We start from the raw sequence: 24,037 nt of genomic DNA, 5'->3' as shown, positions 1-24,037 counted from the left end.
AACTCATTTGTTCAGTAGTAGGGAATTTTCTAATTGTCCCTTTCATTTTCTCCTTTATGTATTTGTGGAAAAAATAGTAATCAGATTTAGAACTCCTGAACTTATCCTGTTTGTTCTACACTTTTCATTTTTTTCTCTCATTTTCCATCATCTTATTTGTGTATATATATTACTATATAGAATATGTATTTATGTATATAAATATATGTTTATATATGTATATATACACAAATGGGATGGTGAAACAAATATATATTACTTTCATTCTGATTTAGATATAAATATTTAATAATTAAAAATAATAACTCCTTTGATCCATGAATTATTTTGAAGTGTGTTTTGTAGTTTCTAAAGTATGAGAGTGTGTCTGTTTGGGTAGGGAATGGCATGTTGACAAACTTTTTGTTATTGATTTTCCATCTTACTGAATTTTGGTCAGATAAAGTTGATCAGTGTATAATTTAAAACCATTTATTAAATGTGCAACATCATTGTAAACAGGCAGCTAAAGAGAGTGAACTAGAATGCGCGTGGGTGAACAATGACAATTTCACTGGACTAGTCACCGGGGGCAGTAGATGCTGTTGAGTGAGCATGTGTACTGTGTGACTGTTGCATTCAAAATGACTGAGCCTGTAGAGCAATGAATCTGCATCAAATTTTGCATTATGAATGAACATTCCTCTGCAGAAACTATTTTGATGATTCAGAAGGCAGCAGCTAGGGGCAACTAGTGTTTGTCAGGTTCATCATGACAACATGCCCCTCTCATGCTTCATGGGTCTTGTGAAGTTTTTTTGAGAAACATAAAATCAGTCATGTGACTCAGCCCCCCTACAGCCCAGTATTTGTACCTTGTGACTTCTGGCTTTTCCTCTAACTAAAAATAACCTTTGAAAGGGAAGAAATTTCAGACTGTCAACCAGATGCAGGAAAATATGACGGGGCAGCTAATGACAATTGGGAGAAATGTTTGAGGTCCCATGGCTGTTACTCTGAAGGGGACTGAGGCATCATTGTTCTGTGTACAGTGTTTCTTGTATCTTCTTCAATAAATGTCCTTATTTTTCATATTACATGGTTGGATACTTTCTGAATAGACCCTCAACAATGGCTGGACTTTTTTGGACAGATCTCATATATAGAAAATAACCCCTAAATCTCAGTTAATTACAACAATATTTATTTCATATTTACATTGTCTTTTGTCTTTTCTTGGTTGGACTTTGCTGGGTTCCTGGCTCTTATGAGGGGTCATGTGTGTACCACATGTCTTCATATCTGAATCGAAGCGGAGTAATGCTACCTGAGACATGCTGGTCTAATGGTCAAAGACTGTAACTGGAACCAGCCATATGGTTATTTCCACCCACATTCCACTGGCTAAATCAAATCAAATGGCCAAGATTAAAGTCAGTGGGATACAGTGGGGGAGAATGAATTGTAGACAAATAATGCAATATCAGTGATTAGTGTTACTAAGTATTATCTGAAAATAATACTTGACTCAATAATTCCATTTCTAGGAAGCTATCCAAAAATATTGAGAAATATATATAAAATTCATACTCAAAATTATGACTATATTATGTGTAAGAAGTCTCTGTCTTACAATAGGAAATGTATTATATACAGTAAATACATACTCTGAAATGCTATGCAACTTTAGAAATTATGTTATCCAAATGTTTAGGAGAAACAGGTAAATGCCGATATATAATGTCCAGTGAACAAAGCAAGCATATGTTTTGGGTACTTAATGCTCACTAGCTTCTGTAATAAACTACCCCCAAATCTGAGGTCTCTATATAGCATATTTATTTTTTTACACACCAGTCTGATGTGAGTTGGAAAATTTTCCAGCCAGCTGGTCTTTAAGCAGTGAATCAGAAGTCAGGTCCTATCCAATGTTTGGCTGCACCTTGCTTCCAAGGTCACCACAGAAAGTAAATTGGCTAGAGGAATGTGGGGAATGCTTTTAAGGGCTAGACCTGCAACTGACATACTATTGTTGTTCACATTCCACTAAGAGGAAATGAATAATATGGCCCTTTACCTAATTTCAGGGGAAGCTGAGAAATGTAATCTGCTTGTACAAGCAGAAGAGGAAATAGTATAGTGAGCACACAGTCTTGTCTCTGCCACAGCAGAACAACAATGCTTTACATATTAGGACCCCAGTTGGAGTACATATGGGCATGCTATATCTAGGCATAAAAAAGATGGAAAATGTATAGACGATACTAATTTCTTTTTTTCTTTTTTTTCTAGCAGGTGCTGGAGCTGTATATGGTTTCAGTACCTTTTTTGTTCATTTTTAAAAATCTAGTCCAATAAAGAATAAATGTTATATTAAGGGGTAAATAATGTGTTGAATGATAAAAGGTATTTATTGTATGTGTTGTATAAGAAAGTATTACATTTCGGTAGATCTTTATATAAATCTTTGATTCCTATTCTTGACTAATCCACCCAGGGACAGCCTGGCTTTTGTCAGAACCTCATCTTTTTTGAGTTCTAAATCCAGTCCTGGATTTTTCTTATATATGGAAAAATGTGTTTTTAAAAAGTAGATAATATATTTTATAGAATTGTATTAAAACTAATTACTAATTAAACCTATTAATTAAAAAAATCTACACCTCATCACTCCAAGAGTTTTCATTGTAGACGCCTCAGTAGCTCATGAAACTCATTTTAGAATTCTGATAACATTTTCTATTACTTCCTTAAAGAAGACAAGCAATTCATATTTTTTGTAACACAAATGTAATGAAATCAAGTATTTTGAGGGATGATGTTTCAGGCAGAGGGAACAGCATGTGTGAAGGCATAGATTAATGAATATTGATAATCTCTGGTAGTGGTTTTCAGAGTGTGATTCCTGGATCATCAGCATTGTCCAGGGTCTTGTTAAAAATTCAGTTCTTGGGGTCTTTACTATGACGAGGAATTATTTTGGTTTGCTTAGGGTTGTCCTAGCTGTAGCAATGGAGAGCCTGCATCCTGGGACACTCCTTTGGGGCAATGTGGGTCAGCAGTTAGTTACCTTAGGTTGCCTGTACCAGGCCTACTGAGTCAGAAATTCAGTATGGGTCCCAGTGGTCTCTGTTTTTCTAATCCCTCCTGGTGATTCTGATTCATGCTAGAGTTGGAGAACCACTGATCTAGGGAATATGAGCAGTTTGGCATTACCCAATGATAGCAGTTTGTGATGAGGGATGGAGCTGAAATGCAAGCAGAGACCAAGCATTTCAGACCCTTATCAGCTGTGTTAAAGAGTTTTATTCCCCCTGGCTGGTGTGGCTCAGTTAGTTGGAGTGTTGTCCTGTAACGGAAAGTTGCAGGTTTGATTGCCAGTCAGGGCACATGCTTAGGTTTTGGGTTCAATCCTTGGTCTGGGTGTATATGAGCATAAGATTTTTCTCTCTGTCCCTTCCTGCCCATCTCAAAAAATAAAAGCAATGAAAACAGTGTTTTATTCAACAGTTGGTAAGTATTAAATCATCAGGTTAAGGACTTTTAATTAGAGGAGGTTATATTTTGAGCTGGCTCTTTATATAGCTAAAACCATTATAACTAGTTAAAATATTCTACTTTATCTATAAATAAAATGAAATGATATTTTAATCAATTCTAGTCTGAAAATTAACATAAAATTAAACATATAAAAATTATTGGCTTCATGTGTACCAGCTCAGTCTGTGTGCTTGGACAGAATTTCTGGATGACTATTCATTTTTATAACAAAACATATATATAGACATTGTAATTTTCAAGGTGTCTGTTTTAGAAATAGAAAGTATTTTGAAAATAGATTAGATGTATATGAGTATTCATACCACATTTTTCTTTCTTTAATTTGTGTTTAGGAAATGGTTGGTTTCTTGATGATATTGTAATCAGGGATCCCACAACCAGCCATGAATATGCCTTCTTCTGTCACAGGTTTGTAAGCATGCTTTTACATTGTACAAATTCATTTCACATTAGTCAGTTCCAGGTTCTGGAGAAATGGATAGCTTATTCAATTATTCCTGGTTATTAGTGTTTTATTGGTGACTTTTCTGAACATTAATTTTAGGTACTATGTCTTCTATTTAGAAAGATATCCATTATGTTTATCATTATTTCTGATAATACAAATTTAAATGTTTCTTGGGAAGTTAAGATAGATTTGTAAAATATAACTTCTTTTATCACATTAGCAAGGAGAATGAAAGTCTCTGTTAAGAAAACTTAATCCATTTGGACTAGGTCCCACATTAGATTAAAAAATAAATGTACAAAATGAATGTTGTATATGGCTTTTTACAGAAAAATAACATTGCTGATTCACTGTCATCAGACCTTGATTTTTGGGTTATTTTCCCAATAGTGGTGATAGATTTGCTCTTTCTTTCAACATTCTCCTGCTTCTTTTCTGATGGAATCAATAATAGCCATTTATAAAATAATTTGGTACAGTTTGAACTTTAATTACTGCCAAAGAACAGGATAAAATAATTGGTTCAGTGGATGTAAAAATGTACGACTTAGGCAGACTGATTGATTAATGCACCTGTGGATTAAGGGCAAACATTTCATCCTTACCTGCTAGTAGCTTCTCCTATCTTCCCTGCACTCTCACAGCCATTTCAAGCATTTTTTTTCCATTTTCTACTCTGCTTTTACCAGCTAGATACTGATGGCTTTTTTCAATGTCCATTATCCATTATTTCTGGCTTGGCTAGATAATTGCCTGTGGTTAGTGTAAATACAAAGCCAGAGTATACTCAGTGCACTTTTCTTTCAACAGATGGCTGGATCAAGGGGAAGATGATGGTAAAATTGTCAGAGAACTATATGCCAGGGATAACAGTATTATCTCTGCAAGTGAGTGTCATGTCCTCACATTTCTTGAAGAACTCTGTTTTATGATGATTGAGGAAAGCATGACATGGCCGAAATTAATAGTCCTCTCTTTCCTTTAAATCCTCAGGGGAGAAGCTCGAACATAATAGAAAGGAAACAGTAAGTTTTCCTTTGGGTCTTAAATTATTTGGTACAAACGGTGTTCAAATAGCTATTTGATGTGTTAAAACAAAATAGAATGTGATGTATAGTGAGGGGTGTTTCTTAGTAATTACCTTCTCTTTGTCTTCTCATAGTGGTATTTTTTTGTTTGTTTGTTTTCCTATTTAGTGGGCTGCAGAGAGCTGGAAGTTTAAGAAGGGAAATACTCTTCAATTCTACAACAGGCTTGCTGGAGGATTTGTCCGTCTGCATCCAGATGGCACAGTTGATGCAATTGGAGAGAAGACAGACAAATATGGTAAAATCACTGAGCAAAGCATGTGGTGCTATGGCAGTTTTGGGAGTTGGAAAAAGGGCAGATTTCTAGATTCAGTTTAATTTGTAGTTTTGCTTCTTCTTTTTCAGATGGCTTTATACCAGTATTGACTCATTTAAATAATTCACTATCTGCCTTAATACAAATGATCAATAGATGGCAGGCTTTAAATCTAGGCAGACAATGTCATTATGCAGAACATTACACCATGAAAAACATATTTGATGTTACTTAATTGAAGCATAAAAATGTAGGCAATTAACATTAACTGTTCATAAAAAGCAGTGGTGTAGCTCTTACACGATGTGGCCATTTAAGGAATTAAGTTGGTTCTATTACATGCTGAGAGCCTATTCTGTTCAAAACACTGTGTTAAAAAATTTGATGGTCATAGAAGTAACTAAGACATTATTCTGAATTCCCAGGATTCAAAATGTAATGAGAAAGACAAAATACATATAAAAATTTCAAAATTGGTTGTTTGTAGCTTCTGTCATAATAAAGGTACAGAGGAAAAGTAGGCAGAGAAAAACTAGATTTAATGTTTAAAATCAGCATGTCATGAAGCCATGAGAATAACAATTAAAGAAGAAGGAGTAAACTGATGTTAGCCCTTTGACTATAAACCCAAACCTCCAAACCTTGAAATTTATACCTTTACTGTTTAAACAAGATTTACCTGCTGCATTTATGAATGTAACTTTTCTGTTCAGTAGTCCCCCTTCTACATGGTTTTGCTTTCCATAGTTTCAGTTACCTGTAGTCCAAAAATTCCAGAAATAAGCAATCCATAAGTTTTAAATTGTGTTCTTTTCTGAGGAGTGTGATCAAATCTCCCACAGTCCAGATCTGTCCTGCCCAGAACGTGAACCATCCCTTTGTCCAGCATCTGCACGCTGCATTTACTACCTGCCTGAGCCGTCTGGGTTATCTGGTTGCTGTGATATTGTATTACTTGTGTTGAAGTAACCCCTATCTTACTTAGTAATGGACTCAAAGCCATTCACATAACTTTTATTACAGTATATTGTTATAAGTTTTATTATTAGTTATTTTTATTAATATCTTACTTTGCCTAATTTATAAATTAGTTTTTCGTAAGCATGTAAGTATAGGCAAAAAAACTAGTGTATATAGGGTTTAGTACTATCTGTGGTTTTAGGCATCCACTGGGGTCTTGGGACATATCCCCATGGATAAGGGATAAGGGATCTCTGTAATTTGTTATAAACAGTGATCAAATAACCTCCTGGATGTGCTGGTTGGAGATGCTAACCTATACAGCATTTCCTCAAAAGGTAGTCTCCTTCACTTCATATTAGAGATCCCAGGGAATAATTCAACTTCCTTCTCTATGAAAATATGTGGAAATCTAAGAATATTTCCTAGTAGTTTCTCTTTCCAAAATTTATCTGTTCCTTAGACATTTTTCTTACTTGTTGGTTCCTATTTAGGATCAGTTATCTACTTAGATCAGTCAAAATGACCCCTCATATCCTGTTCCTTGCAACTCCTGCTGCCAATGCTGATGTTCTTTTCTCTTATTCAGTATAGTAGATTGTATGTCCAAATGTGGTCCCAAAAATATCTCTCATTGTTAAATCAGAAACTGAAGGATCTAAGTTTTATCCTACTTGCAGAAAATATGACAGCAGAGTCCAAGACCAAGACTATTTCTCATAGGCATTGTATCTCCAAGTTCCAATCCCACAGCATCATGAGGTAAGGGCCTGATGGTACCAGGCTCTTACCTACATGAATGGGTAGGTGCATTAAAGGAGAATTAGGAAAGTCTGATCTTATATAAGGTTGCCTATCCGTCCCTCCAGAAAAAGGGGAAGAGAATGAGACAGAGACAGAGAGAACCTCTCTTTATTTTGGAATGTAAGCAATTTTTTCCTGGGAAGGAAAAGAAAGGTCTTTACCTTTACTCCTCTGGGATTATGGGAGAGAGGGACAGGGAGAGAGACAGAGAGAGTGAGACATAGAGGAAGAGAGAGAGAGAGAGAGAGAGAGAGAGAGAGAAAGAGAATCATTACCAACCTGAAACAAGCACCAACTGCCAGACATATATGAGTCCCTGTGTAGACCAAACTAACTGGTAGATGATGAAAATAGACAAACTTTTTACACTTAAGTCTTTCTAGCATCTTAATATATATTAGAATAAATAGTCTTAAAAAAACAGGTGTATGGTAGTGTGAGTAATTTTTCTTGACATACTAACATTTTTGCAGCCGGAGGTCCTTTATGTGTGTAATTACTGGCAGCATTATTTCCTGATGTTATGTTGTGTGTCTCCTAAAACCACCCCCATGAATCAGATTTTCTCTCTCTGGAGAGCGTGGCAATGATCAATGCTGACCCATGGACATTTTTCAAGAAAATATGTCTCTGAGATATATTGGCTTATAATTTTTACTCCATAAAACAGTGTCATTTTTATCACCATGAACCAATCCTTCTATTTATTTATGAAGTTGGTTGTGAATTTAGCTATTTCCCTACTCAATTTCTCTGAGAGCTACTGAACCATTTCTTGGCAATATTGGACCTAAAAGCAGACACACAGCATGAGAAGATCTTGAAATACCATGGGGAGCTTCCTTTTATGATCATAAGCTCACAGGTATTAAACACAATTAAACACAATACTATATCAACATTAACAATGGCAATTAAAAACAAGTCTTCTGGTCTTCAGTGCAGCATCTTAGAAATAAGGGAGGTACCAGACAACCAAAGCAATTCAGTTTTTAACTCTAAACCCTAGACAGCAACTTTATGTCAGGACCAGTTTCAAAAACTTCCCATCACCCATAATTTCAAAAGAGTTACTGTAAAATCTAGATGCACATGTTTTCTCATTTTACAGTATTATTTTTCAGGAAAAATTATAATCTAAGTTCAGATTTACCTGACATACATTCCTAAAAGTTCCAGCATGCATTTTTAAAATGTACACTATATCATATTACTAGAAGTTTCTAATGTCATTATTATTCTCTGTATTGTCTCTAAGGATTTATGTAAATAGTTGTAATGGGTTTCATTAGTGGGTTTTTGTTTTTTGTTTTTGGAGTGTTTATTTGGTACTATGTCAGAATAGGCCATATGGAAGAGGTGACTGCATACTTCAGTGTGGCAGTTTTGAAATATGTCCACAAATTACTTGGTATTACCCTGTTCAAGAGGTGGGGCCTATTCCTCTCCCCTTCAGTATGGGCTGGATTAAGTGACTTTGCTCTAACAAATAGAATATGGTGGAAGTGATTCTGTGTGACTTTCGAGGCTAGGCCATATACGATATTCCAGATTTCTCCTATGCTTTCTCTTGGATCACTCACTCTGGGGGAAGCCAACAACCATGTTATGAGTACATTCAGGCATCTCCGTGGACAGCCAAGTTGATGAGGAACACAGCCTTTTGCCAATAGCCATGTGAGTAAGACATTTTGCAAGAGAATCCTTCAGTCCCAGTCAAGCCTTTAGATGACAACAGCCCTAACCAGCAACTTGATTGCAGCCTCACAAGAAACCCAGATACATTGCTCCCCAATTCCTTATGTACAGAAATTATAAAGTAGTAAGTATTTGTTTTAGGCTGCAAAAGTTTTGGAGTAGTATTTTACACAGCAATAGATCTAATATACCAGTCAGACACAGTTCTGTTAAGATAGCTGCCCTTGGAATTTTCTCACTCTGGTGTTGTGATGACTTCCACATTCCCTTCATACTGCCTTATGGTAATGGCCAGGAATGGAAAAAGCAGTATGTCTCCTGTCTCTAATCTGAACTTTCATGTTCTTTTTTGTGGTGCACTGGATAGTCCTGAAGATGCAGTGCATATTTTCTACCCTGAAAACTATAAATCCTCTTTTAAAGAAATTAAAGAAGACCCATTTAAGTGGGGAGAAGTCCTGTGTTGCTGGGTTAGGATACTTAATATTATTAAGATGACAATACTCCCCAGAGTGATCTGAAGATTCAGTGTAATCCCTATCAAAATATCATAGCCTTTTCTGCAGGAATGGAAAACCTAATTCTAAATTTCGTATGGAATTGCAAGGGGCCTCAAATAGCCAAAACAATATTGAAAAAGAAGAACGAAATTGGAAGATTCAGATTTTTAAAAAATTACTACAAAGCTGCAAGAATCAAAATAGGACAATACTGGCATAAAGATAGAAGTACAGATCGATGGAATGGTGTTTTGTATTCTTTTGAGATGGTCAGTCAGGTGAAGCCACAAGAGAAGATGCAGGAAAGGCTCAGAAAAACAAAATTCATTATACTCATAGGTTCTAGAGACAGGGGGCATAGAATGTCACTCAGGACCTTGTCGAATAACACCAAGGTGGTCCGGAGACAGAAGATGGGAGTGAAGGAACCCTCAGGCCATGGCCTTTATTGTGGTTTCCACAGGAAACATAAGACAGGGTGGGGCAAACAGTTTATAATTGACCAATTTGAGTAATTTCAGTTAGCTTTGAACCATAGAGGTGATCTCTACTTGCTTTTGTCTTGGTCCTGCAATGAATAAGGCAGAAGATCTTTGCCCCGGGGAGTGTAGGGACAGAAAGAGGAGGTGTGGCTCTGGACTTGTTAGTTTGAATATCAAAAGTGTGCTGTAGTTTGAGCCTTTTATTATCTTTAAGAATTGACTAACCCAGGGAGGAGTAGTCTCTCAGCCAGAAAGGTTTTTAAGATGTCAAATCATCACAATATACAGAAAATTTTAGTTATATACCAGGCAAATAGAAATAAAAGTCTAGAAATAAACCAGCACATCTATGGTCAATAAATTTTTGACCAAGGTGCTAAGACTATTCAATTGGGGAAAGAATAGTCTCTTCAGCAAATGATACTGGGGCAGCTGGATATCCAAATGCAAAATAATAAAAGTAGAATCTTACACCATATGTAAAATTTTACTCAAATGGACCAAAGATCTAAGTGTAAGAGTTAAAACTATAAAACTCAGTAGAAAATGTAGGTGTAAATCTATACATCCTTGGAATAGTCAGTGTTGTCTTAGATATAATATCACATGCACAAGCAACAAAGAAAAATAGATTAGACATCATCAAATTAAAACCTCTTGTGCATCAAAGAATACTATCAAGAAATGACAACATAACTCACAAAATGGGAGAAAATATTTGCAAATCATATATCTTCAATAACACATTAGTTCACTCAGTTAAAGAATCACCTGAACAATAGTTAAGAGTTCTCGTGCTCATTTCCTTGATGGAGAAATCTAGACAGATTGACACAAAATGATTTGTCTGCAGTTTTCTAATAAGTCAATGTCAGAATTCCTGCTTCCTGGTTCTTTCTTCATTTCAATAACACTCTACACCCCATAATGTCCAGGATTATCTGGAAATAAACATCTACATGGTTTAATTTTATGAAGATCCTTAACTTTTCTCCATTAAGATGAATTTTATTAAGTAGACAAAAATAAATTAGAGCTTAATTAGGCAGAAAGCCTTCCATTTAGAGTGGTCTGTTGAACTAATATATAAGTCTTTTAATTTTGGAAATATGACTTTAAATGAATATAAAAGCATTTTAATATACAGTGAAATCCTTTTAAAATTTGGAGTAGTAGAGTTAACATCTCCATCAGACCTGATTCTTAACTAAAAGTATTTGCCCATCTAGTTAATTAAAATAAAAATATAAAGGTAAAATTCATTAATTGCATTTGTTAACTCTGGATGAATATAGAAGTTCAAGGTGGATAATTAAAGCATAATAAAAGTATAAATAATCCCAAATTAAAATTGGGATTTGGGGACCATAAATCACTCAGTAACTACCATGATCCTGTTCTATTTGGTATACATTGACTAGGCTCAAAGTTTTGAGTTAATACAAAATGCTCTATGTTGGCAGTGTTGAAAAAGGAAATATTGATTTATTTTAGAAAATCTCACTTTGTCACCATGAAATCATTTTATAGATATTATATAATGTACATTACATATTTTACATGAGATAAATTTTATTTTATATTTTATATATGTATATATATTTATAAGTATACACACAGACAAACTTCAAACTTCAGCAACTAATTAGGAAATGAAATAAATCGTGGCTCGAGGAATCACCTATTTTAAAATCATTGTGTGGGAGAGAACTTAGTGATGAACTCAAAGGGGTGGTTAAAACTTGGGGCTTATGTAGAATTTTTAAAAGAACAATACTTTTGTAGAGAAGGGACACAACAAAGGAAAAGGACTTTGTCCTTTTTCTAGGGACAGCAAACTGTGGGAAGGATGTATATGGGGAAACTAATGCAAGGTAAGGGCTAACTAGTGAGAGTTGTTTGTGTGATCTCTTTCTCAGTACCACCTGTCTCCAGTGATAAGATTCTTATCCTTTTCCCAGTGGGAAAGTGGGGTTGGGCGATACCTTCACAAAATAAAGTTATGTTCTGCTTTTAGGCAGAGCAAAGAGTTCACACTGTCTGTTTTATCTCAGTTGCCTTTAGCTCAAAGTAATTTTTATGCCATAGGGGTATATTTTTGAGATGACATACTCTGAACCATTTCAATATTATTCATATATAGAAAAAGTGCATGTTTTACAATGAGTTTTTACAAACTGAACATTCTCATGTAACTAGAACCCAGATCAAGAACTGGAACATAATCAGCACTCCAGAAACAACCTCATGCCATTTTCTAGCCACTCTCCCCTAAAGGTAACCATTGCTGTGACTCCTAAGATCCTACAATAATTCTGCCTGTTTGGGGACCTTATGTAATTAAACATACAATACATTTTTTTTTATATCTGGCTTGACTCTTCATTGAAAATCACCTATTTGTAAAAGTAAAAATGGTCTTCATTTATTGTTGTAACAAGAGTGGACTCCTGAAAATTTGTTGGCAGTAACTTGGAAGGATTATTGTTAATGCAAAGAATGCTGGACTAAGATCTGAAGTCCTGGGTTCTATACTAGGTAGGAATCTGGGGAACGTCCCTTAACTTGGGAAAGTTTCCTCATTTGCCAAGTGGGGATAACTGTTTGTGTGTGCAGTGTTTGTATTTATAGGCTACGGGGATATGTTAACTAACTTATTTAAAGAATATTTCTTGAGCACCCACTGTGTTCTAGGTACTCTTCTAAGCGCTGTATATAATTGTACACAGTGTATACAAAAATTTATGCCCTTGAAATGCTTACATTTTAAGATAAAAAGGTATGTAAAAACACATTGAAAGCTAAAAAAAACCAACCAAATATATGAGGACAGAATCTTCATCATTATAATCATACAAACCAATCATTAATGTCCAAATCATATCTATTTACTTTTGTAATGCATTAGTTTATTTTACCCAAAATGTCTGATATTTACAGAATTGAAATGGGTTTTTACATTAACTTTATCTTCCAGGGAAAATCAGGTGTTATTTTGGGGGGTTGTCTAAGAGGCTTACTAATTAGCATGGGAAAGCATTAAAGATTCTCCATGAAAATTCCACCAAATTGCCAAGCAACATACAGATAATCAAAGCCTACTGGCATTCTACCTTTTCATTAATTAAAAAATTTAACTGAGAGATATTATCAAATGTATTATTAGAAGGTTTCAATGTATAATTGAATAAGAAAAGGTCATTAAAAGTATGAATTAATTGCTAATACTTGAAATGTTTTCCAGGTCTCTTTGATGTTATTTTCAACAAAGGAAATATATGCATATTCCAAAGTCATGAAATAAGGCATCTTTCTCTTTCTCTTGACAATAGCTTTGTCACTGGGATGGTAGGTAGTAATTTTTGCTTTGTCCATATGTCATTATATTCATATATGATATATTTTTGCACAAGGTACATTGATAAGGTTATCAAATTGTATTTTTCCTTGGCTTTTACTTTCACTTTCTTCTGTTTTGTCTTACTAATTTTTGAGATTCTAATGCATAAGTGGTCCTGCATGTTCTCAATTAGAACCTAGGCCAAAAAACAAAACAAAACAAAACAAAAAGCCAGTAGACCACTTCTCTGATAACATTCAGAATTTGAATTAGCCTCCCAAAAAAGATAAACTGACTTTTCAAAAAACCCTTTAGGGGTCCTATTATTAGGAGAAAAAAAAAAGAAAACATAATTTCACCTAATTGTGCTTTGTATTAGTTTATGCTTAAAATGTAGTTTTTAATATAGGAAGCTGGCTTTTTGAAATCCATGCATACAATGTATTTTGAAAGTGAAACAGCATAGAGCCACTGTGATACACTGTCCTAAGTGCTTACTGTGTTATAACATTTAATGTTTACATCTACCCTATGAGAGAATCCATTATTATCTTTATTTAACAGAAAGGAACTTGAGGCATAGAAGAATTAAATGAGCTGCCCGAAGTCACATAGCTAGTAAATGTGAACGCAGGCACATTTGAACACAGGCAATGTGACTCAAGCTCTCAAGCTCTCAAGCTTCCTTGTATAATGTTATATAATATTACATGATGATTTTTAACTCATAGCATGTTACCTAAGGGAAAATAATTATTGGAAAAGCATGTAATTTGTATGACTGAAATTTAAGCTAAGTGATTAATTAGTCAAATGTCCTCCATGGAGTCTTTGCTCCAAATTTAGCAAGGTACCCTATGCAGTACACTACTTTAGAGCACATTCTGCTCAGTACAGGTCCCGGTTATAGTGCTTAATAAATAGGAATGTAGTGGATATGGAATCTACTCAATTAAATTGAGTTTAACACATGTCCCACTGTTTTATTTTTCTAAAATCAACTTAACTCTATCTCCAAGCCCCTATTTCACTAAGTTGGTGGGAGAGTCCATCTTAGTTGTTATGAGATTTGCCTTTCTACACACAAGATTTCACCTGATATAGGGTCTGAGAATATCTAGTTACAGCCCTCTTAGCTTCATTCCATACTGGTCACTGGTAATATACTTGTCAAACATAAGATGGTTTCTTAAAGGTGAATAACTCTGTTGCTTTTTTACCATACTTACATAAGGGAACTTTGCCGAGGTTCATAGCCTTAGTGTCACAGGTCAGTCATTCAAAGGATACCCGAGAGTTCTTTTTCAGGTCTAAATGCCTCCCTGGTGCACTGAGGGAAGATGAGGTAAGACCTCAAACAGTACCCCAAACCAAGAATGTTTGCCTATAGCATAACTTCCTTGATTTGTTTAGTTTTTTGAAAGCAATCTTAGTAATACTTGTCTCTTATTTTCAGCTTTTGACCCCAAATTGTCTTGATTTAGGTAGATACAAATGAAGACATAAAAAATAAACAATGATAAAATGCATACTAATACCTTATTAAATTACCCTACCACTGGAGTTTTTTTTATTGTTACCCAGTACTCTACCGTGGGTTCTGAAAAATTAGGAGAAGAAGAAAGTTCCTGGGGAAATACACTGGAAATTATGCTGGGGAATCAAATTGTGTTACACAAACATGAGATTATATGGATACTTCAAGGGTTCAATAAAGTGGAATAGACCTTACTTACATGTAATGTCAAAACATTTTAAATTTATTTTCTATTGCTAATTCAAAGGGTCCCCCCCCCTTTTTCTTTTAGGCTAGTGGTGGCACCTCCACTGAGCTTCGGGTGCTGTACCAGTCCAACCGCTGTGCACTTCTTGAATCCTCACTGGTTCCTGGGCACACAGTTAGTTTTGACTCTCGTGGCAAAATAGCTGCTGAATTATCAACACATTACACAGACCTTTCAAAAGAATTTGTGGTTTTTGTCAAGGTAAAGTGGAGGAAATCATTAAAGTTTTGGTTGCTAAATACCTTTCTTTTACTCTGTTGAACTAAACTGTTGAATTGAGTCATAATGGAGTAATCAGATCTCTTCCCACTAGGTGGCATTGATGCCTATTGCCTTTTTATTTATCTATACCGAAAGGCAATAGGGATCATAATAGAGGCAGGAATGAAAATGATGGGAGTAACAGCCTACATCCAGTTGAAGTTAGAAGTTAAAACTATGGATGTGGGGATTCTTAATAAATGATTAGAATATATTACATTTGGGACTCAAACAAATGTATATTTTTAATTTTCCTAACAATTAGAATATTTGTACCATTTGAGTGTGGTATATATGTGATTATTTTATAATACTTATGCTTCTTTCACTATAGTAGGTGTTTGTGAACTTATTATAAATATAATATTATATTAATATAATATCTATCATTTTTTTATTTCTTCACTTTTAGTCTCAGGCAGAGATTTGGTTAAAGGTTTTTTTTTATTGTTGTTCAATTACAGTTGTCCCCATTTCCCCCCCATTACTCTCCACTGCTCTACCCACCCCCTCCTTCCACATTAAATCCTCCCCTTTTGCCACCCTCCTGCCCCCTTCCCTACCGTTGTCTTTGTCCATGGGTCCTTTATACAAGTTCCTTGACTTGACCCTTCCCCTTCTTTCTCCATTATCCTCTCCCCCCTCCCCTCTGGTTACTGTCAGTGTGTTCTTTATTTACATGTGTCTGGTTCTATTTTGCTCATTTGTTTGTTTTAATATAATATCTATCATTTATGAGACTGCTTATTTTGTACCAGGCACTTTACTGAGAACTTCACCACATACAAGACTAAATTTAGTCATCATAAAAATACTGGAAAATATTGTTATAATGAAAAATGTGAAGAAAGAATTTTCAGAGAAATTAAGAATTTTAAGTAGTATAGCATAGCTAGTCAATGAAGATTCATGAATCAAATCAAAGTCAATTTGTCTTCAAAACTTTTTATATTTATAAAATAAATATTTATTACATTATTTTTCCTGAAAAAACATGATTTTAGATGGTTTCATAATATTTAAACATAAGGAATACACACACATACATTGGGTTGGTCAAAAAGTTTGTTTTTTTCCCCTAAGATAGCTCTATTAGTGCTTAGTTGTCTTTATCTTCACTTGAAATAATTCTGTTAGATTTTATTGTGAGAGCTGTCATATCAGTGTGCATTTAAAAAAAACATCAAAATTGGTGAATTTTTGTGTAGCCATTTTAATATTGAAGATGGAAGAAAATAAGTGACATTTTCAGCATATTCTTTATTATTTCAAGAAAGGTAAAAATACAATTGAAGCACACACACACAAAATACACTTTGTGAAGTGTATGGAGAAGCTGCTGTGACTGATTGAACACGTCAAAAGTGGTTCACAAAGTTTTGTACTGGAGATTTCTCGCTGGACAGTGTTCCATGATTGGGTAGACCAGTTAAAGTTGATAGCGATTGAATCGAGATATTAATTGAGAACAATCATTGTTATACCATGTGGGAGATAGCTGATACACTCAAAATATCCAAATCAATGAAGTTATTCATGAAAATAAAAAATGTATCTTCTATTTTATGGAAAAACCATATGGATATTTTGGCCAATCCAATATATATTTGTTTATCATTGTACATTAATTTAATCTTAGCCTCTTTATTTTACCATCTCTGCATATGTTATTGCAACATATATTTTGACAAGTCTTTGGCCATATATTTTATTATTTTCTTAGCTTAGATAATTTAAAATTGAATTTAAGGATCACAATATGAAATCTTTAAAAATCTAGAAAGATACTGCCAAGTTTTCTTCCATAACTCTACTCATTTTTAATCCTGGGAAATTTAAGTCAACTTGTCTAACTTGAAATTAGAGGGAACAGTTCACATACCACTCTTACTGCTGACACAAATTTTAGAGTTTAGGGGTCCTTGAGACCACTAGAGCCACTCAGAACTCACTGAAACCTGTTTTACTCATGGTTAAGGTTTACTCCAGAGAAGGATACAGGTTAAAATCAGCTAAGGGAAACGCATACATAGGGCAAAGTCTAGGAAAAATACCAAGTGTTGTCCTCTTCCCATGGATTCAAGACAGGGTTACTTTTTTAGTACTAATATGTGACAGTATGCATGGAGTATTGCCAATCAGGCAAGCAAGATCACCTAAAGATTGGTGCTCAGAGTCTTTACTAGGGTTTTATCAAGTAGGGCAAAAGCTGGCTGCACATCAGGAGGTGAGGGTTGGCAAGCCAGCAAAGCTTTGAAGCTTCACTGGCATTACCGCCTGAGCTTTGCCTCCTGTCCCCACCCCTTCCTGGTCTGTGGAAAAATTGTGTTCCATGAAACTGGTCCCTGGTACCAAAAAGGTTGGGGACTTTGATGTAGGGGGTGCATGTAGCTGATCTCAGTCTCCAGCCTCTGAGAAGGTCAACAGACACCTTGTGAGCCAAAGTCCTTACCCCAAATCATATTTTTTACTATATGGCTGGTCCAAGGCCCTCAAACAAACAAAAACACCCCTATCAGGCATTACATTAAGGGTTTAGAGATTAACTCTCTGAAGGGCAGGGCAAAGGCCAGACCTCTCTGTGTAAAGTTAAATTCTTTACTACCTAACTCCCTTTGGCAGTCATCGACCCCATTGTTGAACATGCTCCTTAAAAAACAAACACCTGTCAATTTTCTAGAGGAATAAACACCTAACTTTAGCTTTGTTTGTTTTTAATTACTAGTATGGATTACCTTCCCTTATATTTATTCACCATTTGGATCTTGTCTTTTGTGATTTGTGTATTTATATATTTTATTCATTTCTCTACATTGTTAGTGCATTTCTAATTAACTTTCAAGAAATTTTTACATATTTTTAAGCTGTTCATTGCCTAAGATTTATGTAAACATACCTTAGTTGTATCTGATATCTCCTTTCTTTCATTTATTTATTCTTACATGCATACATTTAACTAATGTCCATAAAGTGAATTTTATAATTCAGGTAGTCTAGTAGCAGAATATTCTGCTTTGTATTAATATTAAAATTATCTTTTAATAGTGATTATAAATTTCTTAAGTGAAATGTTTTTGTTTTGTGTCCTTTTTAATCTCTCTTGCATCTGATGCTGACCTTTGCACTCTCAATAAATAATGATTAATGTAAATTAGGAGTCTACCAGATAACCTTTAGTTTTGTTCCATTTTTCATCTCAGTAAAATCATTTATTTTTTTCTTTTGCTCATTTAAAACCACCAAGCTTTTGGAAGATCCTCATCACTGGAAATATTGCCATATTCCTCTAGCAAAACATGAGCTTGTTATTTATTGCCTTTCTGTTCTCTTTGTTGCTCCGAAGGGTGTGTTCCTCAACAGTGCTGTGGTTATACTTGCTACGAGCCTTTGCCAGGCCCTGTGTCTCCAGCCTGATGGGAGCTGCACTGGAGTGGGAAGCCAGTCTGAAAAATCATACTGGAAAGTGCATAAAATCAGTGCTGGGATTTGCATGTTTGAAAGTGTGAAAAATGCACAGATGTATCTGAGGATTAAGGATGGCCAGTGTGATGGAACAGTAAGCATCTGCTCTTATTTTTCTCAGCACATGTTTAAGACATTTGCCAATAATAGACATGAAAATAGCACTTCTTGGATATTTTCTTTTTTAGTTTTAATCTGTGAGTATTCTGGAAATTGGATGTAATATATGGTGATTTCCTTTGACTGGTGTTTTCAAAGAGTGGGGAGGGCAGCTGAATGCTTGGTATGATTGAAGAGAAATCATGACCCTTTAGACACTGTTTCAGAAACATAATGTATGTACAAGTCACCTGGGAATGGTGTTAGAAAGCAGATTCTCACTCAGACTGCAGTGGAGCCTGTGTGCCTGCATTTCTAATGATCAACCAGCTGTTGATGAGTTGGTCTGCAAGCAATGCTTTGAGAATCAAGGCACTAGAAACTCCTAACTCAACAATATTTCCTTACTGCTTCTTTAGGTCCCTGAATTTCCACCAACAGAAACCCTGTACTTGGAAGGAAGTAATTTTAAATTCTAAACATTAGGGGTTCTTCTCTAACATCTTGAAACTTAAGAGAGGATGTAGGAGGCAACTAACATAACATCTTTTTTATATTTATAATTTTCCTATGGTTGAGCAGCATATAAGACTATACATTTAGCTTACCTATTAGTGCTCTGTTCATCTGTTGTTGTTTGAAACAGTTCAGTTTAAACTGTACCTTTTGGATAAACTCAGAGGTGCTCCCACTCCCCTTTCCCTTACCAGTATGGTTCTGGCTATTTGGGAGAATTTACATGAACTTCTGAGGGTAGCAAGAGGGAAGGCTTAGATAGTCATGGTTCTCTGTGTCCTTGCAGACTGGTGAGTCTGCACTAATGTTCACAGTGCAGAACAGAAAAGCATATGCACACACACATTTACTTAGCATCCTTGATTAACTCACCAGAGCATTGTACACTGGGCCATATCCCATTTCACTAAAGAGAAAGTCATGCTTAAGAAACAGTGTTAGACTTATGGTCTTTAAAATGGCAAGTGGACTAATTGAGTTTAAAAAAAGTAATATTATCATGGCCAGATTAGCTGTGAGTGTGATTTCATAATGCTCAATCACCCTAGAGAAGGAACATGAGGAAGTAGCTTTTCCTTCATATCACCAGTATCCAGAAAGTGTACAACCCTTTCTCTTTGGGACTTGCAGGAGTATTCAGAACCATGAGACAGATAGTGTATTACTTAAGACATGTTTTGGGGTATGATGTTTCAAAGTTGTTAGGGAGAACTTGTAGGGGCACAGATAAGTGTTACTCCAAAGTGAGAATGGGCTAACATTGGAAAATTGGAAATTTGTATCTTCCCTAGATGGCAACCAAAGGGACAGCTCAGTGCTTACTCACCTTCTATTTAGCTGCCTTATACTCAAGTTGCATGATATTTTCATGGTTCTTCCATTTCTCCCTCACCAGTGTGTGGGCCCCGTCTGTCTCTTCCATTTCTTTCTCAGTGTGATGTTTATCTTGCCCCTCCAAGTGATTGTATTTTCTCTGCAAATATATAGCAGAATCTTGAATTTTTCTGCCCTCCACTAAACACTCATGCTTTTTTCTTTTTCTTCTTCTTCCTGTTGGTAGTACAGGTGACTCAGCTCTATCTGATTAGGCTGAGAAAAAGGAAAGTCTTTGGCATTCAACTGTAAGATCTTGGTGAGCACAGGAAGATAGTTTGAAACTTACATGTTGATACATAGTGTATTATGCTGCCAGAGGAAACTGTCCATGAGCTTATTTTTCAGATGAGGAAGCTAAATGTGATCCTGGTTAAGTAAGTTACTCCAGGCCCCCCAGGCAGTGTTCAAAGCTCTCAGTGCAGGTCAGTATATATCCTGAACCCTGCTGTGGAGGATTTATGGTGACAGAATGGAGAAACTGGGTTGACCACCATGAGGAGATCAGGGTCAGGATACGCAAGGCTGAGATGAATCAAAATTCAAACACAAAGTTTTATTCTTCAGCAATTCTCCTAGAACCAGTCTTGTTGACAGCTTGTCAGGTGAATCACTGGGTCTGAAACTGTGTCCTCTCAGCCAGTGCTGGACTTCACATCAACACCAGGAACCCCCGGCCCCCTGCCTTCCTTTCTCTTTCCTGATGGACACTTCAGGATGAAAATCTAGGTTCAGGACACCCTGTGCACTTTGGAACTGAGGCAGGCCATCATGTATTGGAATTTCAAACCCAAGATTTACTTCTTGAAGATATTTAATATCTTGAAAAAGGGAGAAACATCTGTTCTGTTAACTTTTTGATGGATAATCCAGTGAGATCTGATGAAGATGAAGAAGCATATACTGATTACATGAAATTTGATATTTAGAATATTTAAATAAGGAATTTGGGCCATTTCAGAGCATAATGCAGAGATACTGTAGGCCTTTTTGAAATGAGCATTCCACATCTTCATTGCAAGTAATTTATCCAGGTGGCTGAGGCTATTTCTCTATGGCCTTGTAAGGAAATACATGACTGAAGTGGTAATGGAGAAAATAAAATGGAATAAACATTGCTAAGAAACTCACTTAAAATAGAGTCAGGAAGCCATTGAAAAAGTGGGGCCTGTGCAGGTCTTGTGACTTAGTTCTCAGACCTGCTTTTAAGTTGCTAACCTGTTGCTAAACTCAGCTCAAGACTGAGCCATAAACATCCTGGAACAACTGCTCCATGGAAACAGCAGTTTAACTTTGTCCTTGAAGTTGTCGCTTCCCCTGTTTGCATGTTGGAACTAACCAATCCCAGTTAACCTAGCCAGAATCCTTCATTTGCATAGAGGACCTAAACGGGGACCACATTTGTAGATTTTACCTTCATAAAATCCTCTTTTTTTACTCTCTTTGGAGCACAACTTATGTTACTAACTGAATCTGTGACTCTAGATGACACTCATTTTTGCTCAGATAAATGATTTTTGTTCTTTATCCCAGCCTAAACCTCTTCTTCAGTTAACAGAAACAGGCACTGAAAAGAAAAGAGATTGGTAAGGGGTGAAGATCGTCTAAAGCGGTAAATGGGAAATAACTGTTCACCTAAGTCAAAATCCTGCATTTAACAACCAGTTGGTTCAGTACACTGCAGTTTCACCAGCGCAGCTTTGGGGAAGAGTGAGGAGCAAAGGAGACTTGGGAGTCCAACATGGCGATGAGGCGTGGGCTGGCAGTACTATCAGATCAGTTTGTTCTGTTGGGATTCAGTCCCCAGCCAACAACCCCAACAGTGGGCTGTGACCTCCAGAGTCTCACCCATTTGGAGCAGCCAGAGTAACAGAGAGGAACTTGGGAGTGTGGATTACAGCTATTTACCATCTAAAAGAGTAGTATTTCAGTTATTTAAAAATGGGGATGGCTCTATGAATGTATACCCAGTCTAATATCAACTCTAGCACATAGGGTGAGATATGTGTAATCTTTTGAGAGCTGCAGAGGTAATCTTGTTACTACTTTTTTTTTTTTAACATCAGTGAAAATCTATTTAAAGTTAAGGTCTTCCTGGCTAATGACATATAGGTCAGTTACTTTTGTCCATGTGACTTCTAAAACTGGGGGCTCAAACATTTTGAAGTAGTCTCTAGCTTCCCTGTGTTTCTGTTAAAAATTCCAAGCCTGTTCTTAGAAATTTATTGCACTGGAACATTACTGCTAAAAAAACCTTGAAATTTTAAAAAGCCTTTCCATGAATCCAGAGGCTCCTACACACTCTGTAAATCACAGGAAAAAATGCTACTATACTGGGAAAAGGTGAATTTCCTGATAATGTAACAATATCAAGCAAGGATAGCAAAGGGAGGAGATAGACTACTATTTTTGACTCTCTGTTGTGAGACAAAAGCTAGACTAGCTTTTTCATATTTGTAATTAAATTCTTTTTGTATATATATATTAATATCCATTTACAAATGTGTATATTAAACACATTTAAACACATATGTAATGCTGTCTATATAGTAAGCATGCAGAGTCAAGTTAATCTTGATGTTCCTGTGTCATAGTCTGTCCTTCAAGGTTCCATGCAGTGCCTCCTTTTCAGACTACTCTCAAGATGGAACTAACTGGAAAAGAAGTAGCCCCTCTTCTAATAGTATATAACAAATTTACTTAAGTCTTTGTAATTATAATACTTGTACCATAAAACAAGAGCTCTGTTGACAAAATATAGCAATCAGCTGAGAAATATGCTTGTTTTAAAGGCAACCTTTATCATCCCCTGACTAGTGTGGCTCAGTGGATTGAGTGTCAGCCTGCAAACCAAAGGGTTGCCTGTTTGATCCCCGGGCAGGGCATATGCCTGGGTTGTGGGCCAGGTCCCCAGTTGGGGGTGTGTAAGGGGCCACCACACATTGATGTTTCTCTCCTTCTCTTTCTCCCTCTCTTTCCCTCTGTCTAAAAATAAATAAATACATATTTTTAAAAAGGCAACCTTTATCAAATATTTACTACATTTATAGTACCATTAACTCTTCATTTTAATGAAGTACAAACCATATTCAGCTCTGCTTTCTTCCACAGTTTTTGGTCACTTCACTTGCAAAATAATGTATACACCTGGCTATGCTCTCATTAATTGAACTTTATTTTCTGTAAAGGTGCTGATTTTATTTCTATTTTTAAAAAATATTTTCTGTTTTTTCTGTTACCGTTGTTGCTATTTTTCCCCCTTCACCCTCCTCTGCCCAGCCCAGCCCTGACTCCCACAGTCAATTCCCACACTGCTGTTCATGTCCATGGGTCATTAATACATGTTCTTTGACTAGTCCCTTCCCCCTCTTTCCACCATGATCCTCCTCCTCCCACGCCTCTGGTCGCTGCCAGTCTATTCCATGTTTCCATGCCTCTGGTTCTATTTTGCTCATTAGTTTATTTTTGTTCATCAGGTTCCTCTTATATGTAAGATTTGGTATTTGTTTTTCACCTACTGGGTTATTGCATTTAGCATAATATTCTCCAGTTCCATCCATACTGTTGCAAAAGGTAGGAGTTCCTTCTTCTTTCTTCTGCATAGTATTCCATTGTGTAAATGTACCACAGTATTTGTTGGGATCCACTCATTTACTGATGGGCACTTAGGCTGTTTCCAGCACTTGGCAATTGTAAATAGTGCTACTAAGAACATAGGGGTGTATAAGTTCTTTTGAATTGGTGATTCAGGATTCTTAGGGTATATTCCTAGCAGTGGAATTGCTGGGTCAAAAAGCAGTTCCATTTTTAGTTTTTTGAGCAAATTCCATACTGTTTTCCACAGTGGCTGCACCAGTCTGCATTCCCACCAACACTGCACTAAGGTTCCCTTTTGTCTGAACCAACACCTGCATTTGTTGTTTGTA

General features: G+C 35.9%; 1 protein-coding gene across 1 annotated transcript in view; it reads left to right on the top strand.

The window, feature by feature from the left end:
- The window catches only part of RP1 (RP1 axonemal microtubule associated), a 293,397-nt gene that overhangs the window by 78,343 nt on the left and 191,017 nt on the right, over window positions 1-24,037 (top strand). The window contains exons 9-15 of the mRNA XM_024572510.3: window positions 3,873-3,948; window positions 4,799-4,875; window positions 4,982-5,013; window positions 5,185-5,314; window positions 13,021-13,124; window positions 14,925-15,101; window positions 18,505-18,717. Of these exons, the coding sequence (XP_024428278.3) occupies window positions 3,873-3,948; window positions 4,799-4,875; window positions 4,982-5,013; window positions 5,185-5,314; window positions 13,021-13,124; window positions 14,925-15,101; window positions 18,505-18,717 (809 nt within the window). The remainder of the gene's footprint in view (window positions 1-3,872; window positions 3,949-4,798; window positions 4,876-4,981; window positions 5,014-5,184; window positions 5,315-13,020; window positions 13,125-14,924; window positions 15,102-18,504; window positions 18,718-24,037) is intronic.

This window comes from Desmodus rotundus, chromosome 8 (genome assembly GCF_022682495.2).
Source record: "Desmodus rotundus isolate HL8 chromosome 8, HLdesRot8A.1, whole genome shotgun sequence".
Taxonomy (NCBI): Eukaryota; Metazoa; Chordata; class Mammalia; order Chiroptera; family Phyllostomidae; genus Desmodus; species Desmodus rotundus.
This window is presented reverse-complemented; position numbering and strand designations above follow the sequence as displayed.